Genomic DNA, 27946 nt, shown 5'->3' on the forward strand with positions numbered 1-27946 from the left:
ATCATATTTTGTGAGTGAAGTATAAGTAAAATGAGTATTATACAGGTAATGGGCTATGACTCTTATGTATAGCCTACAACTAATGAATGATTTAATAGCATTGCTCAAACTCAATATGGATTTGTAGAAAGCCAAGTTGAGTGATACAAGATCATGGAATCAGTTTGGCAAATGAGATTTAGTAAAGATGTCAACTACTTGATCATCAAAAGGAATGGATCGTAGATGTAAAGTACCCTGAAGAAGATAGTGATGAACAAAGTGGCAAACGATGTCAATGTTTTTGGTCCTCTCGTAAAAGACATTATTGTGTACAATCTATGTTGGACGCAAGCCCTCTCCTCTGTGTCTTTCCCTTTGTTGGAGTGATCAATAAAGTATTTATTCAGCAAAAAAAAAAACACCCACATTCTGAAGAAATCAATGCAACTAAAAAAAACTCAAATGTAATATCAATAATTGCCCTATATTTTGCTATTGTGCTAGAAATGCAACAATATATATCTTCTTGCTACACTGTCACTAAGACAAGTGAGTTGCCAAGTATAAAACATAAGCCAATAGTAGATAAATGTTCAATTGGATTTCATGCCTAATTCGCATCAATGTAGGCACATAATGTAGGGGGTGATTTTGAGGAGAAATTGAGTCTAAGAAACAGCGTACCCTTTAATGAATATAAAGAATAGTTGTAAAGTGAGTGGTTTGTGAATTGTGGTATACGAAAATGTACTGACTGACTATATGAACTACATTACAAATGTTTAGATGAGTCAATGTAAGGTATTCTAGGTTGCCAACTAGGTGTTGCCTTTTATTAGAAAGTGGTATAACACTATAACATGAAGAGTTTAGCCACCACATGAGTTAAATCGTGTGTTAAGCTCGAGTTGTGTATCAATAATCTTTTTTTTTTTATTATAAGGTGTATCAATAATCTTACTATCATCAATTTTGGCAATGGAAATTAGATCATAAATGCACTTGGCTTGAGTGAAATAGTAGTAGTATAAAAACGATGTTACTTATTACCTCAAGACAAGTAGTAAGTTGTCCAAGATTTTCTTTCCATATTTAGTAAATGCATTTGATAAATAACACTTAAGTCATACAAACAAGCAAAATAATTAAGATGACCTATACTAGTGTTGAATTAGTCGCTTTTAAGCATTAGTATAAACCGCTTAGCCTGACAAAGGTAAATGCCTCTAAATTACCTAAAAATTAGCTTTGGTTGGTGAAGACAATTACTCATGAGTTTTATTTGTTAGAGGCAAGTCCAAATAGCTCTTCTTTAGAATGGTTTTCTTCATTTTTTTTTCTTTTTTCTTTTTTAAAGTTGAATTTTGCAAGCTAAGTTTGAGTTGCTTTTATAAGTTCAGGGCATAACCAAGTTGACACAACTTGCTAGGATAATGAGGTATGTAGCACTTTGTTACTTCATAAAATTTGAACTCTAGACATTAATTCTTCATTTTTTTTTTCTTTTTTCTTTTTTAAAGTTGAATTTTGCAAGCTAAGTTTGAGTTGCTTTTATAAGTTCAGGGCATAACCAAGTTGACACAACTTGCTAGGATAATGAGGTATGTAGCACTTTGTTACTTCATAAAATTTGAACTCTAGACATTAAAAGAGGTTGAAATAAATAATCAAGCCTCAATGAAGCTTATAAAACTTGTTGAAGTCATCTTAACTAACATAGGCCATGTTTAGTATGCTATAATAGATCATATAATGCAATGATTATTCATGAAGAATAACAATTCGGTTATTTGATTACATCTTCATTACGAAGAATAGTTATTCCTTAGTAATGACTATTCCTTAAATTGAGGAGTAGATATTCATCTCTAAACGGTTTGTAATAACTACTCTATAGTAGGTGTAATAAATTTTAAAATTAATATATTTCTTAAAAAAAAAAATACAAACTATCCACATTCACATAACAATTATAAAAAGATAATCTCTCTTTCTATCTACCCAAATAGAAACTTTCTATATGCACATAACAATTATTTTATTCTATTTTTTATAATTAACAATTAATTTTATTCTAATTTTACAACAAAATGTATGAATGGTAATAGTTATTAATATTACAACATCTTTTATTATTAGGAAAAAAAATTACCATTCCTATCACAATTTTCATTTAGTACACCAAACAGGTCATTAAATGATAATGAAAAGGAAAATAACTTATAAGATTAGCATATAGGGGCATAATTTAATTCCATTTTGATGGCAATAATTGGCCCTTTTGTTCAATACAAATTATTGAATGGAAATTTTACTTGCACAGAGGCAATAGTAAACGAAGAATAGATTTATTTTCCAAAAAGAGTGGCTAAAGACCCTTTTTGTTCTTTTTCAAGAAATAAATTTAAAGCATTTTTCACCATATAAAAAGAAACAATAAGTTTATTCATTAGAGCTATCATCGAGAGCAGACGCCATAGGTTGAAACTCTCTCAAAAAAAAAAGTTTATTCATTAAAATGTCAAGGGGAAAAAAACTTTAAATTTTAAGAAGTACCAAAAGAAAAAGACGTTAGTTGTGATCTTTCACAAACAATTTGGTGTCGGTGCATATAAATTGCAAACTTGTCTTGGGAAATTGTCATTGTCATAGCTACCATAGACAAAATTATTCCTAATGAGAAACACATGTCCAAACTTCAATTTTCGGGAAATTCGTATGGGAGTCATTAGTAAAACATGTGTTTTTAGATTTTCACACTTGCAAGTAAACATGTCTTTCTCATTAGTGGTCTCAGATTTTCGGGAATTCTTTTTTTTATTTTTAAGAAATAATTATAACATGCTACTAACCTCGCAGTTCAAATCCTTTCTCCCTAGACCCCCAAGTACTTTATACATAGAGAGATACAAATTCAGCTACAAGGCCTTTGGCAGATTTTCGGGAATTCTTAAGATCAATTTAATCAATAATGTTTATGAAAAATTTTAACGAATATTCTAAAAGCATTTATTAGTAAATTATTTTTAAAATGTTTTTATTAGAAAAAGAAAAACAATTAATATTTTGATAACTTTTTCAATTTCTCATAAAAATGTATAATAAAAAAATTTCTTAAAATAGTTTATTAATAATTATCTTAAAAGCACCCATTAACATGACCCTTCATTTATAATTAAGATCAATTATTTTTTGTTTGAGAATATAATTGAGATCAACTAATTAATTTCTGACTCATGGGAAATATTATCTTTAGGAACTTACTATTTTTAGATGTTTTACGGTATTGATTATAAAAGATTTCTCTTAGACTTTGTCAATTTCTTGCGGAATTTCCATTGTGGTTTCTCTTACCTAATTCTCAATAGTAACAACTATTTTTTAAAAAAAATAAAATAAAACATATTCTTGAATATTTCCACATTGTAGGTCTTATGTACGTTAAGATGTCAAAGTCCTTCTTAAGTCCGAACGTTGACTTGTGCCTTTGTGCGAGCATAAAGGTAGAAATTTACCTATCCAAAAAAATAAGGTAGAGAAATTTAAGCGAAATTTTAGGAAAGTTCTCAGAGGAATGATTAATATTAATAAGATAAGTTCGATAGAAAACGAAGAAAAATACAACCAATAAAAAAAACTTTTTTAAAAGTTTGACTACATTTTGGTTTATTTCTTTATTTAATTATTATATAACTCTGAACAACAAATAAGGAAGATGGATTTGAACTCGAAAATAACACCACTTAGCCAAAGAGGCTTCTTTTCTTTTTCTTTTTCCTTTTTTATGGAACCAAAAAGGTATTCAGATATGGGTTCCAATTAACTCAACTGACAAAGTCTCTAATAGTTAAATAAGAAATCTGGATTTCAATCTCCGTCTACACTAAAAACCAAAAAACCTTTTTTTTTTTTTTTGAACAAAAAAATCTCTAGGCATTCAGTAAACTCAAATTTGCCACAGATTTTTAATATACAAAAAGAGATGAATGAATGGAAAATTATAATACTAAACCCCAAAAAAAAAAAAAAAAAAAAAAAAAAAAAAACTTAACAAAACAAAATATATTGATTTCGAATTTTCAACTATGTACAACTTAGCAAAATCAATAGTGCTTTATCATATTTTTGTTGTAACTTGTAATAAGGAAATAATAACTTGCCTCCTTAACGAAAAATTATAAAATTCTCATGGTGGATAAATAATGTGGTTCACCATTCCACTAAAAGACTCCTACTTATTTAAAATTGCTGAGTCAAAAAAAAAAATTAAATAGAAACTGATTACTAATTCAACATTTTAAACAAATAGGAGTCTTTTAGTGGAATAGTGAACAACTGACGTATTCAACCATGAGAACTACATAATTTCTCTTTTTCAATTGCATTATCTATTCTTTGTCATTTAAAAATTAAAATACCTCCATAAAATCAAAAATATTTCAGAATTTGTGCAATCAATATGTACTAAATATGTTTATCAAAAATAAAAGAAAAAATATGTACTATATATGGAATTTGGATAAAGAAATGTGTGAGCCAGACATCATGACTAGGAAAATGTACAGTTTTAGGATCAAATTATGACAAATTAAGGGGCTGTTTGGATCACTTTTTTTTCATCACTCAATTTCCGTCACTCATCAGTCATCACTTAAAATACCCTACCCGTTTGGCACCATCACTCATTACTCATCACTTAATATTTTTCACATTGTTTGTGGGCCCCATACCTATCACTCGGTATAACTTTTTTTTTTCATTCAAGTACCCAAACTCACCAAACCCAGTGAAAAAAAAAAAAAAAAAAAAAAAAAAAACTGAAGACCAAACCCAGTAAAAAAAAAAAAAAAAGGTAGATTGGTCAAAAGTTGCGGATGAGTTATGACTAGTGGGTCCCATGTGTGTTTAATTACAAAAATACTATTGAGTTATGAGTTATGGAAACTGAAAATAGCCAAAATGTGTTTTCAGTTTCCATAACTCATAACTCAAAAATCAGAAAATTGAATGATAGAAACAGAGTTATGGAAACAGAATTATCGTGCAGCCAAATGGATTTCTAGCTATGAGTCCCACCATTTTTGAGTTATGAGTTATGGAAATAAAGAATTGAGTTATGGAAACAAACCATCCAAACAGCTTCTAAAGTTTCACTTAAAAATTGAGAAAGATACACAATTATGGGAAAACCGAAAACCACATTAGATTAATAAGATGCTTAAGTGATAATGATGAGAATGATATATATACACACAAACGTGTTGAAACGCTACAGTTCAGCTCTCTCTACCGCAAAAATAAATAAATAAATAAATAAAAATAAAATAAAATAAAATAAAAAAATTGTAGGTGAAACAAGCTTACTTTTATGTGTGTGAGAGAGAGAAATTGGATTACAATACTTACCCATAAGGCCACGGGTGATACTTAGTGAAAAAGTGGATTTATAACACTAATTACAAATTGACATATAAACTTAATGTGAATTTAGGTGTGAGTTTGGATGTGTCACTAGAGTTTATGTATATAAATATATTGGTCTCACCAACATTAGGAAGGCCATGTTGTTATATCTAATAAGGACCGAAACATCAATAGGCTGTTAAACACACAAAGAATTATCTTTTGCATTTGATGCACGTATTTGAGGTCTTATAACATGTAGCATGTAGGCTATACAAGTGTCTAAATCCTACTAATTATGACATGTTGATCTGTTACATACAACGAATACATGAAATATTTTCGTCACATGCATAGACATGTCTATTGACAATATACTGATATAAAATTCTGAGTTAAGACAATTAATTTTTATGGCAGTTGAAGATAATTTCCTATAAAATAAATATGTGTATAATTTGAATTTTCCTAAGATTGTTTTTTTAAATGATTCCTTCCTATTTGTCACTAAGGCCTCCAAAGTTATGATATTCTTCAAATAGAAACCTCAAAGAGGAAATCTGACTTGGTCAGTGTCGGCAAATGAGGGTGTAAAGCTTAATTAGTTTTGACTGTTCATATTAGATTGATGCCAACTAGGTAACCATTTTGGTTCATTTCAATATAGATCTGGTCTAGACTCTAGAGCTAACAAGGTACGTAGGGGCAGCAAAACGGACACTACAATTTGTCCGCTTGAATGTTGGAAACTAGGTTTAAATTTAACAAATGAATATTTATATTACTAATGAATTAAAATACCTTAAAGTTCTTAGGAGAATTCTATCACTGAGTTTATAAAATTCTATTTATTTGTTTTAAAATAAGTGAATTGGATTTTATTATGTCATTAATAATAGATATATACAACTTATCAAATAATGAGATTGTAATTCTTTTTTTTTTTTTTTTTGAAACAAGATTGTAATTCTATTTAAATAAACATAACTTGAAATTTTTTAAGAAATTATATGCTTTGAAAAATTATACACACACACACACACACACATATATATATATATATATTGGGAGTTATAAGCCTAGTTACTTTGCCATTTCATATTAATAAGATTTTTTTACATAAGATTAAGATTAAAATTAAACAAATTTAGGGGACCATGGACCCTAGCCTAACGATGCTCTACCAATGACAATGAAGTTATCCTAAGAACTCTAATATATATTGTGGGGCTAGAGAATTTGTGACCCTAGCCCACTTTACATTAGGGCTCAAGGCCTGAGCCAAGGAGAACTATTGTCGAAGACGCATAGTGAAAGTCTAAAAAAGGCCTAAGGATATGGCCGAGAACGATCTTATGCTCGGCACCCCATAGAGCCCCTAAAGGAAAGGACGAGCTCAGCGCAAGAGCAGGCCAAGTGAAAAAGCTGTCAATACTGTAATAAAGAACTCTGCGTCTGACAGGTCCATACTCTTCACCATGCTATTCAGCTTTTACAACAACCCCCAACCACTCTAAGTATGGGCTGATAGGACAAGTCTCAATCCAGAAAGTGGAGCTTACACGTGGACACTGGAAGGAGGGTAAATGTTAGTATAAAAGGGAAAAAAAACCAATTGAAGGGGGGGTCGTCCCCCAGACCATGGAGTCTTAAAAAATGAGAATAATAAGAATACTAAGCTCCTCGGACGAGGTCTAAAGACCGGAACCACTCATGTTGCACCAGAAGAAGGTCTTGTTAGACACGTCAGGTTCACCCTCATGTAAATTTTCATAAAAACCACAACCAACCGCTGTTCGGTGACTCAGGCCTAACCTTTCAAGCTTACGCTCTACAAATTATATTGTTTGGGCTCTTAAACGTACGAACCCAATATCATTTTAGGGTCATTACAAATTGTGTCTTTACATATATATATATATATATATATATATTCCCGATTTCAAAAATTAAAGATTAGTATTGTAAACAAAATTTTCAAAGTATCTCACCAAATTTTGATGTTTTTGGGGAGATAAATTTGACTGTTACAATGAGGAATGAAATATTTAAAACCAAAATATCTTTGTTAGAAATATTAGAATGTGTCAATTAATCGAGCTGCATGCACCTTATTTTGATGTCATAATAATATTTTTGTGAAATTACCTAAAAGGCTAAAAACATATTATTTTAGGGATTTTTAATTAAATTAATCAAAAGAAAAAGGTGATACTAATCTCCTGCTGGCACACAAAGGGAGAAAAAGTAGAGGGACAAGTGGAGCTTAATCACAGAAAAAGTTATGTCTATTGAAGTAAAAAAGATAGGGTGACAAGTACAGTAACACCTAGAGGGAGAATAACTTCAGGGTGTACCAAAGCAAGAAAGTAGAAAGTAAGAGGTCCTTTTTTTAAATTTCTTTTTTCAACAAGAGGGACCAGTTTGATATCTAGGAATTGCCACGAGGGAAATCAGGGCCTTGTCTTACTCTTAACGCTTATTGGAGGTTGAGCATATGTATCATTCATGTATGTTGGGCTTCCTTTTTCAATGCTGCTGATGTTGAAAATTGAACTCGAAAAAAAAAAAAAAAAAAAAAAGGTCATGTTCGAGGCACAAGTGTCTTTGAGAATGAGAATATACTTCTTTTTTTTTCCCCCCCAGATTGATGACTGATTAGGAACCTCAAAAACAAACGTCACTGATTGCTCTACAAGTACTGGTTTTTTTAGACTTGTAGCAAGTCAAAAGTCTTTGTTGGGTTTGTTTCCAAAATGTCTCACATTTGATCACCTCATCCAAAACACTAATTTTGTTTTTTTTTTTTTATCATTTTCTTTGGAATTAATGAAAATATACTATAGGTTATAGGTTTCAAGTAGAGTCTAGCTAGCAGGGAATAACCGAATAAGAGATTTAAATTTGAATGATGTCTATATCAAAATTCAATTGATACTTTTGTTTGATGATAAAGAACAATTACTATAAAACATATACAGCATACTGTAAGTTCAAATCTTATAGGGGTGTTTGGTACAGTTGTTTAAATAATAGTTTTCAATGTTTAAACACTACAATATGTATTTCCACAATATTTTTTAACTCATACGTATTTCCACAACACTTAAATAATGATATTAAAAATCTCTAATCACACGTTTAAAAGGCATTTGTGCTCCACAATTGTTCACAAATCTATCCTTGGGACAAGCTTAATTCCTGGTTTGTGTGGTACATCTATTATCTATTATATTAAGTCATTTTATGTCGAAAGCTAGCTTCATCTCTATGTATATTTTTCATTTAAAGGAGACAAATTTGTAAAATAAAAACTCACTATTTGAAACCTCTCACTAAACTCACGTTTTCAGCAGTTTACAATCTCTTTATCTCTTCTCCTTTTTTGAAATTTAAACAGACAAACTCTATTCTAATCTCTTATATTTTTTAAAAAAATTTAAACTGATTCACTACTTTTTTTTTCTTGCTAAACTATGAAACAAACCCCCCACCCCCCAAAAAAAAAGTCATATCGCAAGCACAAACTGTGTAAAAAGTCATATGAAACAAACCCCCCCCCAAAAAAAAGTCATATCGCAAGCACAAACGGTGTAAAAAGTCACATCACACGCACAAACTGTATATGATAAGGCTAGCTACTTTTATTTTTACTTTGAGGCTAGCTACTTTTATTTTTACTTTTTTGAAGGGTTATTTCAAGTATGCTCGAGCATTTTATCTCCTCTCTAATTTGCAATTCGATCTACCATCTTCAATGATATCATGATTCATGTATGAGCTGGTGGGGTTGAACAATTTTGCCAGAAAACCAGCTGCCTATCTTTTTTCGTTTTAATCTTTGAAAGATTAAAGTAACTATAGTCGTAGAGGTGATGGTCCATGGACAGCTAAGGCCGAAAAGTGTTCATATTTTGTTGTGCATGGCAAGTACAACATCTTTGCCCTCACAATAATTTCCTTTTCACTGTAAAAAATAATAAAAAATATAAAAAATCCAAAAAAAAAAAATCTTTAGAAAATCATCTTCCTTTTTATTTTGAAAATTATTTTGACAATACTAAAAATACTCATTTTATAGTTCTAGGGAAAAAGGAAGAATAAACACAAGCATAACTACTCTATAAACAAGGTGGTAGATTATTGATTTTTTTAAAACTTATCGACTATTTAACACTATTCAAGAAAAAATATATAGAGGTGGGCTTCATATCTGCTACCACCCCATTAAAATTTTGAGGAGGAAAAAACTAGTATGAAATATAATGGTTAATAAAATAAATAGGAACACATATATATTAATTGAAGTGCAATAAACTATTTTAGCTTGAATGAAAATAAAAGGATAATTAAGAAAATATTTTTGCTTAAATACTAAATTACTTTAGTCATTTATGTTGTGTTAAGATAGCTTAACCCCGGTTAATTAATTTAATTACCCAAGTTGATTAATTAGATCAAATTACATGCAAATCGTGGAGGCACCAACAAATCACCAAATAAACTAAATGCAGTGGAAATTAAATTGACACGGTGATTTATTGACAAATGGGGAAAACCTTTCGTAAGAAAAAAAAAACTCTCACTGGGTGAATTTAACATCACTGCTCCTAAGAATACACTAATCAATAATCAAGCAACTACAAGTATGAGAAATCTTACTATTACCCTAGCCTATCTCAAAATACCAACCTACAGTTGAATCTTCGCTCCAATACCTCATTGGACTTTATCTTGTAGTAGCCTTCTTTGTTTTGATGCACAAATCTCCAATCTATGACTACTTCCTTTGCACGGATCTCAGTACGTAACTAACTCCAGCAACTTGAATGATTGTTGTTAGCTACGAAGTTCTTCACTTCATCAACAATGAGGATCAGGAAACACTTGTTTACAAAACCCTATAGCATACAAATGCAGTAGCTTCTTACAGAAAAAATTAAACTCTTGGTCTCTGTGTGCGTATGTGACGGCTCTTAAAATAAGCCTTATATATGTCTAGGGTTGTAAGAAAAAACACCCTAAACAAATACATCAACATGAGCCAAATTTTAGACCTAGAAATCCTGAAATCTTAATTCTTGATAGATTGAGCTTGTGTCAAGCTTCCCATTTAGTCACGATAGCAGCTATCTGTCGATCTTTAATAAAACAGTTTTTTTTCACTTGTTTCTTGGATCAATTTTCATGTATTTAATACTAACACTTGATATGTTTGAACAACATATTTCTTGATGTATTAAACTCAACTTAAATCTACCCAATTACAAGTAAAGTGCATTTTATCAAAGGATTAGCCTATTACATAAAAAATATAACCCTAACAACTTAAAACACCAAAATTGTAGAAAATCATTTTCAAAAATTCTTTTATATTATATATTTTTTCAGGAGGGCCATACGTCACAACCTAACTATTCATTTCATTTTTCTAGAGCCTCTTTGAACCAATTAATTTTCTTGGGGGGCCAAACTTTAAATAACTATATAAATATATTTATTATGAAAAAAAAAAAAATTTAAGCTAGGGAGAAGAAAGGGGTATTAGCAAATTTGTCAATATTGTATTGTACTGGTAGTGTTGACTGATATTTTCTGAATCGGTCATTAAATAGGTATAAATACCCCTGAAATGTACCAATTAAAATATTAGCTTGAAAAGAAAAAAAAATTCAAGTGTTTTCATCGATATAAGAAATAAAAACGGTTTTAAAACATGCTATTAGGACTAATGTAACTAGCTAATCTGTTGAACTTATAAAATATATTAATTATAACTTATATGTTTATAAATAAATAAATAAATATTACACCAATATTTATTAGTATCGAAATATTTCTTTATCCAAATTAAATCAAAATGGCCTTTTGTAAAATAGTTACAAATTTTAGGTTGTTTATTTATTTATTTCTATATTTTTGTATGAAACAAATCTAGGTCCTTATTTATGAGGTCCATCTGTGTGTGTATATAAATATATAATAAATCTTCCTTTTCTTTTAATTGTATCTCTTACATGGGATGCAAAGGGGACAATAAAACGAGTTAATTAATAGGCCACAATTGAAAGCTCTATAGTGATTGGAGAACAAGATTCTTTAAAGTTGCTTTCTCTCAAAGTCAAGAAAGTTTTTTAATAAAGAAAATGTATACTTGATTGCAATCTAAAGCTCAAGTAATTAAGCTACTACTCATTGGCCATCTTTTCTATAAAGTAGCAAGATAATATTAAAGGGGTAATTAATTAAGTTCTTTTTTTTTTTTTTTTGAAGAGAATTAATTAAGTTCTTTGATTAGCATGCTTACATAAGATTGAAGCCAAACAAAATTATTTTGTTAGCGGGGCCATTGATTGAAGGGTTTGAATTGCCCGATGACTAAGGTTTTAGAATTAAAGGCTACCCTAGCCAACCTATTTTTACTTAATCATTACTACTTAAGGGGGAAGATGAAATATGGTAGCCTTTGTTTTATGTAGAATTTTTTCTTGGTTCCAACATTGGAAAGGAGTTTCAAATATAATAAAGTTCTCATTTTATATTCTTTGAAAAGCACATCCTATCTATGGGTCTGTTGAACATAATAATCTACTCTTGGCCAAAAACTAGGAGATTGTTTTCTATCTAAAAAAATAATAATATAAAAATCTAGAAATTGTGTGATGTATTTTTTTTTTCATTAAGTGGTTACGAGATTTTTTTTCTAATTTAATAATTCGATAATTAGAAGATAATAAAATTTAAACTCTGAATGTTTTCGTTGGAAACATCAAAAAAGGTAAACTGGTTGAGTTATAAAATTCTTTATTGTAGTTGCATTATCTGTGTATCACGGTGATTATAGTAATTAAGCTATATAATGGATGGTAACTTTTACCTATTAAAAATTTGGAGAGAGAGAGAGAGAGAGCATATGTCACCACTTACTTCTAAAGTTGATGTTATTGCATGGTAAAAAAAAATCACTTCTCCAATTTTAAAATTTGGTTTTATAGTATCCAATTTTCAAATTCAACGTAGCATCACTTGGTATAATATGAGTAGTTCCTTTACTATTAGTATTAGCCTTTTTTTTTTTTTTTGGTTGGCCAATTAATTAATAGCCATGAATTACTTCCCATATAGTGTCCGAAATATCTAAATGTCGTAATAAGTACACGACTACATGCGTACGTAGACTTCCATTCGATATCATTAAAACTCTTTTTTGAAAGAGAGAAAAGAAAAAAAAAATCCTTAAAGTTTTTTTATTTTTTTATTTAAATATAAGCATGATAACAGAAGGGGGGTGTCTCTTATATTTCGCAAATAATAGGTATATAAAAACAAATAAAAAAGACAATTTCTAAAAACAAGAATCATAAAAATTACGATAACTTAAAAGGATGGTTCCATAAAAATGACAAATAAAAAACTCTTTTTTTTTCTTATTTTTTGTGTTCTATATTATACCATACAAAATATAATATGTACTGTGAATTTTTTTTATTTTATATTTATATATATATATATATATAAAGTGTAACTTCAGCCTATCAAATACTTTCTTTTTTTTTGATAAATAGTGTCACACCAACAAATAACAATTGTTATTGTGATATAAACGTCTCAAAATTATTACTTTATTAGTAATAATACTAAAATTTGGGAACATATTTTTAATTCCAGGTGTCATGCATTGGGGTCTATATATCATGTTGTGAAAGGAGGAATGTTCCCTCATGGAGCCCACTTGCCTTTATGCATTTGCTTGGCAACATAACTACGTTCCTTCCTCTTGCCTTGATTTTCAAGGTTTTTTTTTTTTTTTTTGATAATGAAAAACGGTAAAACCTATTCGAACTCTTGGCATGTATTGGTAAAATAAAATAAAGAAATGGATAAGGTGAAAGCTCACCTGAATATATTATAGATATATATATGCGCGCATGATGCAACCCATCTAATAATTATAATGATAAGGATAGGTCAAGGAAGTTTTGTCGCCATTTTGTTTTTTATATAATTCTGACATATCAAATCGGAAAAAAGGGTACGTGTCTTTTTATATAAAACTTTTTTGGATTAACCATGCTTAACTTGGATCTGTTTTAAGGATAATGTTGTAGGGAAATAGAACAATGACTTGCTTGAACAAAAGAAAAGGTGAATGAGAGTGCCTGAAAATAATATAACAATGACTTGCCTGAACAAAATGTTAATTTACATTTGCATCTTCTTATTTGGTTATTAATTATTAATTTTTAAATCAAATTACAGATAATTTATTATATTAGATAAGTAACATCCAATCACCGCACACTATTGGTGCGATGGTCACTCTACAAAAATAAATACTTGTGAGGTATGGGAAGAAAGGGTCAGAGTTTAAGTTTCCAGGAGGAAGTTTCATACACATATATACTTAAATTAGGTTAAAGTAGAATTCTATCTTGTATCAAAAAACTAAAAAAGCCCAAGATATCATTAGCTTGACCTAACTGTTATTAGTAGTTTGTACACTCTCATATTTTTAGTTATCTTATTTATAAATTCAAGGGAACATGGCTTCCTTCATTTTCAGCTCATTTCATTAAACACAAGATTGTAACTGAGGTTTAAGGGCTAGTTGATTAGACTAGCAACTAGAAATTCTTGAATAAAACAAGGTTTTACAAAAAAAATAAAACTAGCAAATTGATAACCAGTACCCTGATGTTGTAATCAGGAGACTTTTCAGCATGACTTCTTTGTGGACAACTTGGAATTAATTTGAGCCACAAAACCCAATTATAGTTTTCTGAATCATTGAAAATGACCATTAGTCATTTACTCTGTTGTTCCACAATTTCTATATCTTCCAAAAGTTCTAATTAAGCATGTAAAGCTAAATATGGAGGTCATATCTTTAAAAAAAATATAAACCATTAAATAGACATCCAAGATTTAAAAATAAAAATAAAAAAACATTCTGCCTTTTCATGACAATCCAAGATATGCCAATAAGATATATAATAAGGAATAATTGCTTTGAAAGCTATACTATAAATTATAGAACTCTTGATTGTATCTTATTGAAATGTTTTTGACCACATTATTGACATTATTCTTACACAATAATGTGAATGAATATATGAGACCACAAAAGTTGCCCTCGCTCTAAGGAACAAACCATATGCGGTAATGTACAATATTGTGTGCATGAAACGTAATTCTAGGACAATAATTTATATGTGTCCATTAGCATTGAGACAAAGACTTTGGTATATAAAAAACAGTGTTAAGTTGTGTTAGGTAATCTATCATTATCCTCCGTCTCTATGCAATTTGTCTCCTTTCCATCAACCAAATCATTCTATAATGTTTTAGCAAAAATCCATCTCCATTTAGCCAGAAAATAATTTCCTCCATTACTCTGCACCTTTGGAGTTTCATGGTGTTTGATCTACTATAGAGATAATATATAACTTGGTCAGAATTGGTAGCCTCTTTGGAAAACAAAATCACATTGCAGTTGGAAGTGTCTTTCCTGGATTTGGGGTTTTGAAGGTGGTGATGAATAAGAGTATATATAGAATCCTAAGTTATTGATGGAATTTGAGAAAAATGAAAGAATAATAATATTTTTGGGTCCATGCATGTAATTGTAACCCATACATGGGTTGGACTTTGCTGCTGTCTAGTTCCAGTGTAGGGAATATGCCATTTCACTCCATGAAAAGCCCCATAACTTTCTGTGCATAATCCTACCTTTTTTTTCCTCAATCAACGTGCCTGTAACTATTATGCTAATAGAATCATATGGTAAAACGTGAAAAGTAAGATAAAAGATTTTTGTTCGTTACGAATAAAATTGACAAAAATTAAGAGGGAAATAACTCTTATACATACTCTAAAGTCACCGTTCTAGTTAAAAAAATGTGTATATGTATAATAATCATTGCTCAACTAAAAACCTCGCCAATTGCCAAGTTTAGTTGTGCAATACACAAGTGAACGTCACTCATGTATTTGATATATTATTACTCAAGTTTAGAATCTGTTTGTTAATTACTATTTTTTTTTTTTCAATTTTTTGTGAATTGACTGTTTGAAACAACTGTGCCTTAAAATAAAAAAATAAAAATTAATAAATAAATAAATAAAACTGTACTATAAGAAAATACGATTTCAAAACGGGAAGTCACGACTAACTCTAAATTCTAGAATACCACTCTGTCTGAACCTCTCCCAAAATAAAAATAAAAAAAGAAATTGATGTGATGGGAATAAAGACTGAGGAAGGAGGACAAGATTTATGAGGAAAAAAAAAAACTATATGCACAATTCCTTTTAACATTTATAAACGAGTGTCAGTTTCTTCTTCAAACTCTTCTCTTGATACATTTCTTCCCTTTTCTCTTTTATATTTTATATCTCACTATTTTATCCAATCTTTATTTTAATCTACATCTTACTTTATCAATGGGGTATCTCCCATTCAATCTGTATATTTTTTTGAGTAAAATCTGTATACTCTATCATTGTGTGTTTAGGACTTAAAGAGATTATAAATGGTTTCTTCACCACTATTTTTTTAATACAGTAAGTCATGTTAATAGACTATATCACGTTAAAGAGAATGGTATAACTTTATATAAAAAATAATTAAAATAAGAAGATATCAATTCCTTGTTAAAGTTAACAAAATTGCATTTGAATTTTATTTTTTATTTGGGTAAGATAGTTTAACAAGTGATGAATTGATATAAGATGCACTGTGCACTTTGCTTTGAGGATTTGTTTTGATCATTTTCTTTATGTGGTGATGAGGATTAATACGTTAACTTCTCCTTTCTATTTTAATACAGCCAAAAAGCCCTTGTGGAAGTGGACATGTCCAATATTATTGAGCTTTAATAGATTAACTTAAGCTCTTATTTCCTAATTAATCTCCTATAGCCTTATGGTTCAACAGGTATATCTTGGTGTATAATTAAATTAAGTTGTTTAATTAATTAGCTTATGTATAACTCTTTTAAAACTTTACTTTAAAAAAAGAAGATACAACTATAAATTTTTTTAACCTTGTTTGTTAAGTCTAATAAACCATTAAAATAAACTCTCTCAAGGAACAGTGACTTAATTGAGAGAGGGAATATCATGTTTCAAGTGTATTCATGTATTCACCCAGCCTGTCACGCACAACACATAGGATCCGGCCACTAGAGTCGTACGTGTTGTGTGGATCTTACGTGTTGTGAAAGACCCTGTGTATATATCCGAAGCATAATATCCTCTTACAGTCTTACCTTTAATTGGACAGCACAAGCACAAACTAAAGAGATTTACCCCCAGCCCCTGGTTTACAGATTACAGTTTTATACTTTTTATCCAGCGAAAAGGGAAAAACCATAGTCATGTCTTCTGCATAATTTCATGGTTCTGATGGGTCAACATGCGAATTATTAAGTGGCTCACATGTGAACATCTCATTTTCTTTTTAGTTTCTTCGTCCATTTGGTTTGTTGCAAATGATTTTCCACCAGATTTTTAGCTTATTAGAATATTGGCGGCAGAGTCTTGTGGACGCATAGTACCCCAAAACAAGTGCAATGCACCACCAACCAAACTAGCCCTCAGACTTAAATAAAAAAATGAAAAATTCATTTCAACGTGTATTCTTTTTAGCCATTTGGAGGCCTCTGGTTGTCTTTGCTCTATATTGTTTTGGAATTTAGTGATTATAAGGGGAAACATCCATGGATTTTCCCAGATAGCCATGGCCTACATAATGGAACATTATCACTTTTAAGTTTTAACCATCATTCTAATTGAACTCTTCACTACTTCGCGTCACTTTCTTTTCCTTTTTTCTGAGTTATGGTAAAATCCTCTCCGTTTTTGTCTTTTGCCCGTGACCCCATATATGTCAACTTTCTAATTAGGGCTTTAAATGAACAAAGTGGTTCAAAAACACCTTGATGATTCGATAAAAAGAACATTAATGTTTGTTTACTTATAAATAAACTAAGTTTAAGCCTTAATTTTATATTTGTTTGGTAAACGAGCCAAGCTCAAGCAGAATAAATAAATAAATATTTTGTTTATGAACAAACTAGTCAACAATAAGCTCGATAAAAATATAATAAAAAACAAGTCGAGCATAGGCTCATTTATGAACTTGAAAAATAAATTTATATCTTACTAAACATTTAATTAATTGAGAGCTTGGACCACCCATCCAAACTAAATGGATTTAATAATATGGATTTGATAATAACTTGTGTTGAATCTCAAGCTCAGCTTGACTAATAAATCAAGTTTAGTGAAGTTGAGCCCAAGTTTTTAGACTTTTGATAAGTTCAAGTTCAAACATTATTTGTAGGCTTAGTTAGAGCTTGAGCCAAACCTGAATATTTTACTTACTAGACAAAACTCAATTCATTTACAGTCCTAATTAGAGTGACTCAACCATCCCGTACTTAGCCTCGAAAAATAATAATAATAAAAAAGAGGGTCTCATACATTCTACATCCTTATTTTATATTGTTATATTAAAAATTACTTTCCTCTCTAGGATACAAGCAATATTAGAGAAATAAAATTTTAACAACTTTTTCATAACTTGTTAAGCTAATAAATTGTTATTGGAGTAACATTGTTTTAATATAGTTCAACCTAACACTTCGTGTACACACAAACCACTTCATATAAAAAAGTTATAAAAATTTGTGTCACTAAACTTAATGGTAAGATATATTTGTGGTTTAAATTGTTGAATTGGAATTTTGTTCTTGAATAATAGGCACTCAATTGGGTCCTCAAATAAATTGCTAAGAAATATTAGTGTAGACACTCTATTATGCACTCATATTACCGGTCTCTCACATTTAGCATGTGGCTCTTCAGAATTTTTTTTTTTAGCCAAATCAAAGAGCATTATTATAGCATTAAAATTTTGCAAAATGGTACGGTTCTCAACTAGTTTGAAGAGCATTATAGCATTTTGTAAAATCGTTCCTACTCTTCTTTTTTTTCCTTTTTTTTTTTTTTTATTCAGACTTTCTCTCTCCCTCGCTTCTCTAAAGAATAACTTATGATAAATCTTAGTTAGGTATATAAGAAAATGAAAGGTGAGACATAGAGTATGTTTGAAAATATAACAAAAATAGGAAAGTGGTATTTCATTTTAATATTGATTTTTTTTTTTTTTTAGAAACAAACACACACACAAAAGGAAGAGGGAAAAGGGTTCTAACACAAAGGCACATTACAACTCCACTCAAGAGTCATGATAACTTTTAAAGGGAGAGTGGGGGCAAGTTATACTACACACAACACACTCTCTTAAGTAATGTGGGGACAATTTATAACACACACACACAAGGAAGAGGGAAAAGGGAATATTGATTTAATTTGTAACACAAATATTGTCATAAGATTAAATTAAAAGATTCTCATATCATATGTCGTGGTATATTTTCAACATATGATTAAGTGGATCTTGACTTTAATGATAAAAGTGAATCTCAGTCTCCATCCAAGGGAATACGAGGCCAAAGCTTGAGGGAGTTTATTTCTAATCTGAACACGGAACATCAAGACTTTCTATTTTGTGAATTTCAGTTAACTCAACTGATGAAGCCTCTAATAATTCAATAAAAAGTTTGGGGTTCAATCCCCTCCTCAGTAGCAGCTCCAAAAAGTTTTTTTTTAGGGTGGTCATTAAAAACACTTAATTTTAAAAAAAATTATTAATAATAAAACTTGAATATATTAACATCACAAAATAAAAACATATTCAAATACATAAAGTTTCTTTAAAAACCTTCTCCCCTCTCCCTGTGTATTAGTGTTAAAAATATTTAGTATTCTAAAAAAAAAAATACATAAAGTTTTAAAATTTTCTTTCACAAGTTTTCATATTTTAAAATTGTTGTATGATATGATAGTTTCACTATTAATATTATCAGCTACATCTTTTTCAATATACACAACCAAGCAATTATTAACTTACCGATCTCCTATTCAATTACTAACATATTGCCTAAATAAGTACTAATATAAAGGGAGGATGGGGCAAGTTATACTACATACAACACACACTCTCTTAAGTAATGTGGAGACAATTTGTAACACACACACATAAGGAAGAGGGAAAAGGGAATAGGGAATATTGATTTAATTTGTAACACAAATACTGTCATAAGATTAAATTAAAAGATTCTCATATCATATGCCGTGGTATATTTTCAACATGTGATTAAGTGGATCTTGACTTTAATGATAAAAGTGAATCTCAGTCTCCATCCAAGGGAATACGAGGCCAAAGCTTGAGGGAGTTTACTTCTAATCTGAACACGGAACATCAAGACTTTCTATTTTGTGGATTTTAGTTAACTCAACTGATAAAGTCTCTAATAATTCAATAAGAAGTTTGCGGTTCAATCCCTTCCTCAGTAGCAGCTCCAAAAAAAAAATTTGAGGGTGGTCATTAAAAACACTTAATTTTAAAAAATTTATTAATAATAAAACTTGAATATATTAACATCACAAAATAAAAACATATTCAAATACATAAAGTTTCTTTAAAAACCTTCTCCCCTCTCCCCGTGTGTTAGTGTTAAAAATATTTAGTATTCTAAAAAAAAAAATACATAAAGTTTTAAAATTTTCTTTCGCAAGTTTTCATATTTTAAAATTGTTGTATGATATGTTAGTTTCACTATTAATATTATCAGCTACATCTTTTTCAATATACACAACTAAGCAATTATTAAGTTACCGATCTCCTATTCAATTACTAACATATTGCCTAAATAAGTACTAATATAAACAAAATACATTATCTTTTTGCAAAAATATATCACATAAATCTAACAAATTTGCCTAAAGACTAAAGCAAATACTAACAGACTAGCTATTTGAAAAGTGTGCATTTTTTTATATAAAAAAAATAGCAATTTTAAAATATGCCAGTTGAAACACAATTTAAAAAATCACAATTAAACATTTGATTTGAGATTTTAAGCTAATATGTTTGTTTGAGCAATTTTTGAGAAGTGTTATGTTCACAACATTTTTGCAACACTTTCACAACAAAACATTAAGTTTTTACTGGTTCTAATTTGAACTTACTACTGAAATTATTTTCTATTCATTAGTAACAACTTGTTATTTAGGATTTTATACGAAAATATTGTGAAAATAACATTTCTTGCAATTTTTTTTTTCAACATTCAACGGACAAAAATTTTGGAGAGGTTGAATTTTATTTTTAATGGATTCAATTGTTTATTAAGGGTGTTCAAGCATTTTTTTTAGGGTGGTCAATTTTTTTTTTTTTTTTTCTAGAGTGGTCAAAAGACTCATATTAATTTAAAACTCAAAATTTTTGAAGTTATATTTAAAAAATAAAAAAATCAAGGTGGACAAGACCACCCTGATTAACACTTGGCGCTGCCAGTGCCCCTCCTACACCAAAAATCGATTAATGTCTTAGTCTAATAATAAAGAGTTATCATCAAGAGCGAACATCATAGATTGAAACTCTAAAAAAATAAATAAATAAATAAAACTTTTTATCTTTTTTTTTTCTTTTTCTTTTTCAAGCAAATATCATTAATAACAAGAATAAAATATAAGAAAATTCACATTAGTCCATCTATAATATATAAAAAAAAAAAAAAAAAATTAAATGTGTAAAATTTACACAATTTTGCCTAAAAATAACTCACATCAGTCCGTGTATAATGTGGAAATTTACAAGTTTGCTATAATAATCGTGTAAATTTTTTACACTAACACTTTTCATTTTGGATTTAGTTGTTTATTATTTCTTTACATATCTCAAGGATGAAGGAAGAGAATAGATAGTAGTTGTTGTGTACAAAGAAAGAGAAATAACTTTAAAAATTCAAGAAAATTGATATTTTTATAAAATATAGTTTAAAATAAATAATTTGATGTGGATTTTTTCGAAAAATGAGTATGTAAAATAAAAAAAATAAATTCTTACACTAAAATGAACAAAAAAAAATTTGCACATGAAAATGCTCTAAGCAATAAAAGCATATATATTAGTTAACAGATAACGCTTAGGGTGGAGACCCAAGTGATACAATTAAAGGCCCAACGGGCTAAAATTATGGGCTGCCCAATTTTCTATTTACAATTAAAATAAGGTTTGTTCAAAGTTAGACATAATTTCAAAGAATGGAGTCGATCTTGGCACAAGTGGCGTTTGGGCTACTACCGTAGGTAGACATGGCACACAATGGAATGGAGGAGGAAATTGAATTAATAAGAACTAACCTGGCAGCTCGAGAAAGCAGTTTTGATTCCCATCCATCAATTCGCAAAGAGAACATAAGAGATGAGATGCAAAGATTTATCAAATTTACACAATCTTCATTAAACCCATACCTATTCAAGATTCCCAAAAGAAGCTCCATTACATTTTGTCGAATGCCTTTTTTGTGTCAACTTTTAGCACTCTTCACCTTCCTTGCCTTTTATGGTCCGTTTGGATCGAAGGAGAGAGAGGAAGAGTAGAGTAAGCTAATTTCCAGTCAACTCTACTTTATTCTACTCCATTTTTGCTTTCCCTCCCTCCCCCTCAATCCAAACAGGCAAATGATTCATTGATGCGCAATAATCTTATTTTATAGAATTACTCTTCCGGACACAGGCCACTTGCGTGATTAGGAATGGTAGATGGTATTTAAAGCCTATTCGGTAAAAAAAAATTGGAGGTAATCTTGTAAGCAACGTTGCAGAACCTTATAAGCCTAAATTGGTTTACTGTTGAGAACTTGAGGCTCTGGAAATTTGAAGATAAATGCACTGAAAGTATGGATGAATTCTCTTATGAGCGATTAAAAAATAAATTGTGGCTACATTGGTAATACGGTTAATAAAGCAAATTCCTACTTAGCCTATGTTCAAGACCCATGCCCCTACATTGGTTTTTTTTTTTTCTTTGATAGGTAAGAAAAAAAATTATAGAAGAAAAAAGGGCTATTTCATGTAGAGAGAATTTTTGGCATTTCTACTTCATCCGACCACTGGAGTCAGAATTTTTGTTTCCTTAGGATTTCTTCAAGATTCAGAGCTTCTTGAAATTCCTGGATTTAGTTTATTTTTCTTTTTCAAAAATTTTTATGGTTGAGCTTCTTGTTGGATTGAGTCAATCGCATGTTTTAGATAGGATATTTTGTTTTAAACAAACAAAAAGAGTTTTTGTTCCACCACTTCAACGTTTGGTTCATAGATTGATCTAAGATAATCTGTAGGAAGAAGAACCAACTGCTTCTATCCAAAGCATCTGTCACCACTACTGAGCTATTCTTATCCGTTGTCCATATTTCTTCAATTTTGAAGAGTTTAGGGTAGCTTTTCTTCTCCCTGTAAGTGAACAAAACCATTGGAGCATGATCCAGGGATGTAACTAGTAGATCTCTAACCAAAGCATAACAAAAACAACTCTCCATCCAATCTTTGACATTTGCATGAGTTGGTCTTTTGTTCGATGAAATGTAAGGGTTTTCCCCAGAGGTCCTAGATCAATCAAACCTTCTTAATTCATAAACCCCCATGAATCCTTCTCTTAAAAAGCTTGAAAAAGGATTCCCCAAGGTAGCATTAGAGAAAAAAAAAAGTATTGAGTTTGTACCATATGCAATCCTCATACCACTCTGGCCACTCGCAAATTTCCACCTACATAGCAACTGACCAAGCATGGTTGCCAAAGCCATCAAGTTCATACTCTCTTGAAGGCATAAATCCATATCTAACCTTGCCAATTAATTTATCTTCTTAATTATTGGAATTCTAATTAGTTTGGTGCTAAGAGCCTTATAACTCAATAACACTACCCAATTCTCTCTATAGGAAAAATCTGAGTTCAAATTATCCCACTCACTCCCACTAATGTAAGGAAAATGGTGAAAGGGGGGGGGGGGGGGGAAGTTTCACCTCAAATTTTATCAGATAGAGAGAACAAATTTTCTGAAAACCCTTTCCTGAAGTTAATGAATGCTGAATCAAAATTTGAGATTTACTAGTATTTTCAAAGCCCACTAGAATAACTTGTTGAGCACACATTATATTTATTTCCTTTTCAATCTGAGTTTCAATATCTCCTGTTTTGAGGTCTATGATTTTTTTTTTTAAATGAAGTGGAACCTCACCAAGGTAGGGCTCTTTTGACCCACCCCTAAGAAGTAAACCACGAATACACAATCCTACCTGCCAAAACTGTGTATTAGGTAATCCAGGGAAACTCTTAGTGGGGATGGAACCCAAGATGTCTGGATCTACAAATCATCTCATCCCAAGCCTCCAACCAATAGGTTGCACCCTGACGAGTTCTATGAAAATATATAGAGCTGAAGATTTAAACAATAATCTCAGCAGCCCCACTAAATCCTTAGAGAGCAAGGTAAAGAATTGATTGTAGGAGAACTAAGTCCAAGGAAAAGTTATTCACAAGATGAAATTGTAACAATCAATAGCAACAAGTTAAATAAATCATTTCCTAAATAAATTTTAACAATACTACAATCTATGAAACAGTGAAACGGTATACAGTAAAAATATATAATAAATACGTCAAGAAAAAGCCAGTACAGTGGCAAGTGCTGTTATCCACAATCTCATATTTCACCTGTCCCAAGAGGCTGCCTTGAAGTATCACCAGAAGCCCATGCTTGATAGTCCTTCACAAGCTGCACAACCAAGATCAAAAACAAAGCATCGATTAAGATTAACATAAATGGCTCTATAGAATAAACTCTTTAGCCGAAGCATATTCTTATGTGAAGATTTTACTCTTTAGATGATCAAAAAGAATCAAAATGGAAGGTCAACCAACTATTGGAAATAATTTGGGGAGAAGTGTCATTGCAGACATTGTAATAAAGAAAAATTTGGGAAGCAGTAAATAGACCTCAAGCATTAAAAGGAGAGTGAGAGATAAGCAGGAATGATATAAGTACTTTAGCACCATTCTGCCTATCTATACTTTCAAAAAAGGCATGCCAAACAAACATGCCTAAGTTCTCACAATGCTATTTAAAATTTTGGGAAAATTCCAAAAACACCCATATAGATTTATACTTAAGAAAAATTAAACTCTACACTTTAAATTGTGCCAATTTAAATGCCACACGTTCCAATAAATATCACATGTATCGGATATAAGCATCCTCTCTCTCACAGTGTGAGGATCCCACATTAATATGGGACCCACACTTTATGTGTGAGAGAGGATATATATACATCCATTGCATGAGATACCTCCTCTGCACTTTTATTACTAAGACAATCAAACTCCCAATCCCACTTCGTTAAACTCAACCTCAACAGAGAAAAAGTTGCACCAATATACGCACAAAAATGACACCATTTTTTCCTAAAGACAATAATGATGTTTTTGTTGAGTGAGAGAGAGAACAATAACGGTTTCTATATCAGTTTTTGCATTTTGGATAAAGTTTTTCATTATCTCTCTCTAATGTTAAATGATGAGTTATACAGGTTAAATAAAACAGTGCCTTTTACTGTGTGTATTGGTGTAAAATTTCTTGTGCAGAATTTAACTAGGATAGGGATTTTGATTGTCACAATAATAAGAGTGTAGGGTTTAAATTGACACAATTAAAAGCATAGAGTTTAATTAATCATAGGTATAAAATTAGGGTTTTTTTTTCCCCTAAATTTTTTTGTGGAGTATCATTTGATTGGTTTTTCCTAAGGAAAGGTTGAGATAGGCCTGGGTCCATTAAAATAAGTAGGCACAACCAATAAGAAGTTTCCATATGGAACCTTCTCTGCCACAACACAGGCAAGAAGTTGTGATTGAAAATGTTGCATACCAAAATGCTATCTAATTATCATATTCCAGATTCCAATATGCACCCAGGTAAGGACATATGACTAAATCTAATCAGAATGAATTATGTGGAGGCTTAAGATTTGCAATTGCCACTTTCCTGTTTAATTGGTAAGAAAAGCTAATAAAAGTTTCAACAAACCTGTGCTGTAAATCGGGGAAGCATAATCCTCAGTACTTGTTCAAGGACTTGGGTACCAGTTGATTCAATTGCTTGCACTGGAATTAGACTAAATGCAGAAGGAATCTCAATGCCAACCTGGATGCGACATAATAATCCCAAATAAAATTTTTAGATACTTATAAACACTTTAAATTATTATGCAATGACTAGAAACAATCACTTCAAAATCATTACCTCGATGACAGTATCTGAGGTCAGTTGTTGCACTAATGAGTTGCTTTGGTTGCTCCCACATGAAACTTGGTTCACCATAGAAGCTGCATTCCCATACCAAATCAATGTCAAAGCATTCCTGAAAAAAGCATATACCAAATGACTCAACATGATTAAGGTTTTTTTTCAACGAAGCTTTTTATGTCCACTTCCATGTTATACAAAAATAAATCAAATATATTTACTTGCGTGTAAGCTTTCCTCGTTAACCTCCCCAACTTCAAATCTTTGCAACCATTATCTACATAGACCACTTTGTGAAGAATGTCTCTTTCGACCTAAAATTTTAATTAATCAATAATGAAGTGCCATCAAAGTTATTCAATAAAGGAGAGTCATTACACTCCATAACCATACCACTTCTGTACTTCTGTTATTGCATAGCATCAGACTTATTCAATAAAGAGACAGCAGTTTATCTAAATATCCATCAACATCTGTGCTTCTCTCTCCTGTTATTGATTGCTTAGCATCAAAGTTATTTAGTGACAGCTCTCTTTCACTAATGTCAATAGCAGTATACTTGTCTGCTTATTGATATTTACTACATTTTGGAAGTAAAGCAATAAAGAATAAAAATATTTGCTAGAGGCCTATGGCCTGTTTGGTTGTGTTGTTTGAACAACAGTTTTCATTATTTAAACAACACAATACCTATTTTCACAACACTTTTTCACCCACACTTATTGTTTGCGAATTTGTCTTAAGAACACACAAGGTACGCTATTGATGGAAAACATGGACCTTTTATTAAATTAATCCACAACAAACTGTATTAGCATGACATCAAAGTTTCATTGCTTGGGTTAGCATCTTCTCTTTGGGATGGCTAGATTAGTCATGATAGTCCTTATTATCAGTTACACCATATCCGCTAATTGATTTCTTACTTCAATTAAATATCCCACCCACCCTCTATTTTTCTATAATGCCATCAAATCTGTATTAATTTCCATGCCATTAAAAATGTATAAAGTAACCGTTTTGCTTGTAAGCTAAAATTTTCAAGTCCAGCCATAAGTTACCCTCAAAATTATTTCTCCCAATCGAAAACCCATGTATGTGGTAATACCCAAATCCAGGTGTTTCTAACGACAATAGTATAACTAACCTCAATGACCAAGATCTGTTTAGATAAGTTGAAATTCAAAATTCATTTCAAACAAATGGTTTGCCTATGCAGTAATAACCGGCTTTGATAAGTATTAAGTATGTTGCAGAGAGTATAGTGATCAAAGATGTCCCGTACAGAGTGAAACTAACTGAATTTGCCAGCAATTAGTTGTATCTACAAAACACAGCCAAGTTTTTATATTGCCACTCTGCACATATATAGTCATTATCAACAGAACTCTATCATGAACTCCACGCTGATTAATAAGTAGTTTGTAATTCAAATGCTATAGCAACCATATATCATTCCAATTTGTCTGGTGATAACGCTAAGTCAAAAACCAATTACAAAATCACTCACCCTCAAATTTGTCATTCTGCGCCGCAACCATTGGAGACCCCTCGAGCTGTACCAACATACAATTATCAGAACAAAGGCCAAAATGACACCACCAGATTCAAACCAAAAGAAAAACACACACACACATACACAAAGTAGAGAGCAAAAGCAGAAACCTTGCAAGACAAGAGCCTAATGCAACACCCATTAGGCTGCTCTTCCACTCTAACAAGCAAAACAGGGCAAACCTCAAAAGCAAAGAACTTAATCCTATAAATGTAACACCTAAACGTGTTCTCATCCACCCTCTCAATTCGCTCCGCATCCAACACCGAGTACTGACTCGCCGGCAACCTCATATACTCAACTGTAACAACAAATAACAAAAGAAACACCCATCAAAATTTTCCAAGAACCCAATTCACAGTTATCAAAATCAAAACCAAAAAGCCCATCCTAACATTACTTAGAGGCCGTTCGAGCTGCCGAACTGTAACGGACTCTTTTCGCCGAGCCACGAACCGGGCTTTCTGCGTTGAATCCGCCGAAATGCGAATCGAGGAGGGTCTCCGAGATTCCTCACGCTCAGCAGAGAAAGCTAAACCCAACTGACCATGTCTTAGACAGTGACGAGCTTTTCTAGGGCTTGCTCTAGGACATGAAATGCCACCAAATCCAATACTAGATGAGCTTAATGCCATCAAAACCCAGTCGAAAGCAGAGAATCCCTGAAGTAAATTGCTTAGATTTGAGCCTGAGATTTTGAATTATACTAGTATTTGTGAATGGATGAGCTTTGTGTGTTACTGTAAACTCAGATAAAGACCACGAACTACGCTGTCTGCGCGCACGTGAG

At 31.0% G+C, this 27946-nt stretch overlaps 1 protein-coding gene across 1 annotated transcript; it reads right to left on the reverse strand.

The window, feature by feature from the left end:
- Nucleotides 1–23816: 23816 nt before the first annotated feature.
- Nucleotides 23817–27922, reverse strand: LOC115957554 (uncharacterized protein SYNPCC7002_A1590). The gene is made up of 6 exons (XM_031075826.1): nucleotides 27557–27922; nucleotides 27267–27457; nucleotides 27112–27157; nucleotides 25599–25681; nucleotides 25383–25499; nucleotides 23817–24074 (listed from the first exon to the last, which is right to left on the reverse strand). The coding sequence occupies exons 1-6, from the start codon at nucleotides 27789–27791 to the stop codon at nucleotides 24003–24005; spliced, it is 744 nt and encodes a 247-aa protein (XP_030931686.1). The 5' UTR covers nucleotides 27792–27922; the 3' UTR covers nucleotides 23817–24002.
- Between the last annotated feature and the right edge of the window lie 24 nt (nucleotides 27923–27946).

This window comes from Quercus lobata, chromosome 8, assembly GCF_001633185.2.
Source record: "Quercus lobata isolate SW786 chromosome 8, ValleyOak3.0 Primary Assembly, whole genome shotgun sequence".
In the NCBI taxonomy this organism is placed as follows: Eukaryota; Viridiplantae; Streptophyta; class Magnoliopsida; order Fagales; family Fagaceae; genus Quercus; species Quercus lobata.